Genomic DNA, 1,751 nt, shown 5'->3' with positions numbered 1-1,751 from the left:
AATATGCGTAAACAACATGTGTAAACAGTGCGAGGTCGATAGAAGAATGTATCTGTCGACCCAGGTACCACCTCTCAGACAGGGGCATTTACTACAGGATGGAAGAATGCCTCCTGCCACTGTAGTGTCTGGGCTACAACAGCGCAGCTGCAGCTGTGTCCTCGTGGTGATTCTAATGTAGCCATACCCTGAACATGCCCCCAGCCTCAGTCCTCCATTGCCACCCACTGGCTGGCTGCAGCAGTACCCACACATTTCCCCTCCATTGTATAGCTGAGATCCCGCCAAGGAGCAAGCTGGATCCCTGCTACCAGCCCCAGAGGCAGTGGAGAGGATCAGGGTACCTTCATGGTGCCCTGGTTTGGAGTTCCAGTCCCTCGATGCTGGGTATTAAATACCCATGAATGATGATTTTGGAAAAGCCTCTTTGGAACTGACAAATGTGAGAATATTTGTGAAAAGGTTCCTGCTCTTAGGGACTCCAGCGCAGCCATCAGGGGGTTCATTTGGTATCTTGGAAAGCAGGAACTGTGGCATGTTGCCAGTTCCTCTGATGTTATTGCACACTCATAATTCTTGATATTTCTTTGAAAGCCCCAGCTCCTTGTGATTACACAAGAACCTCAGCTCTCAGTTAGTGGCTGGGCCTCAGATCCTTGAGAGGAGCTTGAAAATGTGAACCCTAAAGACTCAGACCTTCAGAAAGCAAATTCCAAAACCCCAGTATTCCTTTTCTAAACTCTCCCTGGTTTGAGGAGGGGCCCGACTTTGGGTTTTGACTGGGGAGAGGGTTGGTGAAGGGTGTGCTGGGACCCCCAGATGCTGGTCCGTCAGTCGGGCCATTCATCCAGTGGACACGAAGCACTTTACAAACTTTAATGAGTTTGGCTCACTGCATCACCCCGGGGGCAGGTCAGGAGTGTTGTCCCTTTTCCTCAGGCGGAGGGGGTGGGGGGCCTGCACCATAGGGCAGGAACTTGGTTCCTGCAAGGAGAGGCCCTGCCTCAGGCACTAGGTGCTTGTTTTCCCTTAAAATCTCTGCCCGTGGTGCAGCCTCACCAACCCACCTACAGGGCAGCAAGCACTAGTGCAAATGCGCTGTGCACGATGATGCTGCTGCAGGCCCAGGATGGGGGGCAAACCCTTCACCCCTGCAGAGGCTGCACAGCCTGGTGCATATGAGCCCACTACAGTCAAACGGGGAGAGACAGGGTGCGTTAGCCTTTTGTAGACCCCCATTTGCTCCCCCACAGCATCCTCTGCCCAGGGCCAGCTTTAGGCCAATTCCATCAATTCCCCCGAATCAGGCCCCGGGCCCAGTGAGAATCTGTTCGCTGGCTAGAGGCGCCTTTTTAATTTTTACTCACGTGGTGGCACTCCGGGTCTTTCGCTTGTTCTGGGGCTTCGGCGGCACTTCGGCGGCAGTTCTTCAGTGCCGCTGAAGATCTGGAGCGAGTGAAGGACACGCCGCCGAAGTGACCTGCCGAAGACATGACATGGAGCACCGCCCGGTGACACAAGCCACGGGGTTTTTTTGGTTTCCTGCCGGAGGCCTGCGAAACTCTTCGAATTGGGCCCCACCATTCCTTAAAGCCCGGCCCTGCCTCCGACCCTCCCGTCTCTGCAGAGCCCCCATACACATCCCACCCCTGCCCCGCAACATCCCTCCTCTGCCCCTCCTCTCTACCATCCACGAAAGCCTAGTCGCCCCCATACCACCCACCCCCTGCCCCCAACATCCCTGCCCCCAT

General features: G+C 55.3%; 1 protein-coding gene across 1 annotated transcript in view; it reads left to right on the top strand.

Moving 5' to 3' along the window:
* The first annotated feature begins 1,129 nt into the window (after positions 1–1,129).
* The window catches only part of CHMP6 (charged multivesicular body protein 6), a 13,783-nt gene continuing 13,161 nt past the window's right edge, over positions 1,130–1,751 (top strand). The window contains exon 1 of the mRNA XM_075072086.1: positions 1,130–1,212. Coding sequence (XP_074928187.1) covers positions 1,130–1,212 — 83 coding nt within the window. The remainder of the gene's footprint in view (positions 1,213–1,751) is intronic.

This window comes from Chelonoidis abingdonii, chromosome 13, assembly GCF_003597395.2.
Source record: "Chelonoidis abingdonii isolate Lonesome George chromosome 13, CheloAbing_2.0, whole genome shotgun sequence".
Taxonomy (NCBI): Eukaryota; Metazoa; Chordata; order Testudines; family Testudinidae; genus Chelonoidis; species Chelonoidis abingdonii.
Note: the sequence above shows the minus strand (reverse complement) of the source record. Positions and strands in the feature narration are given on the sequence as shown.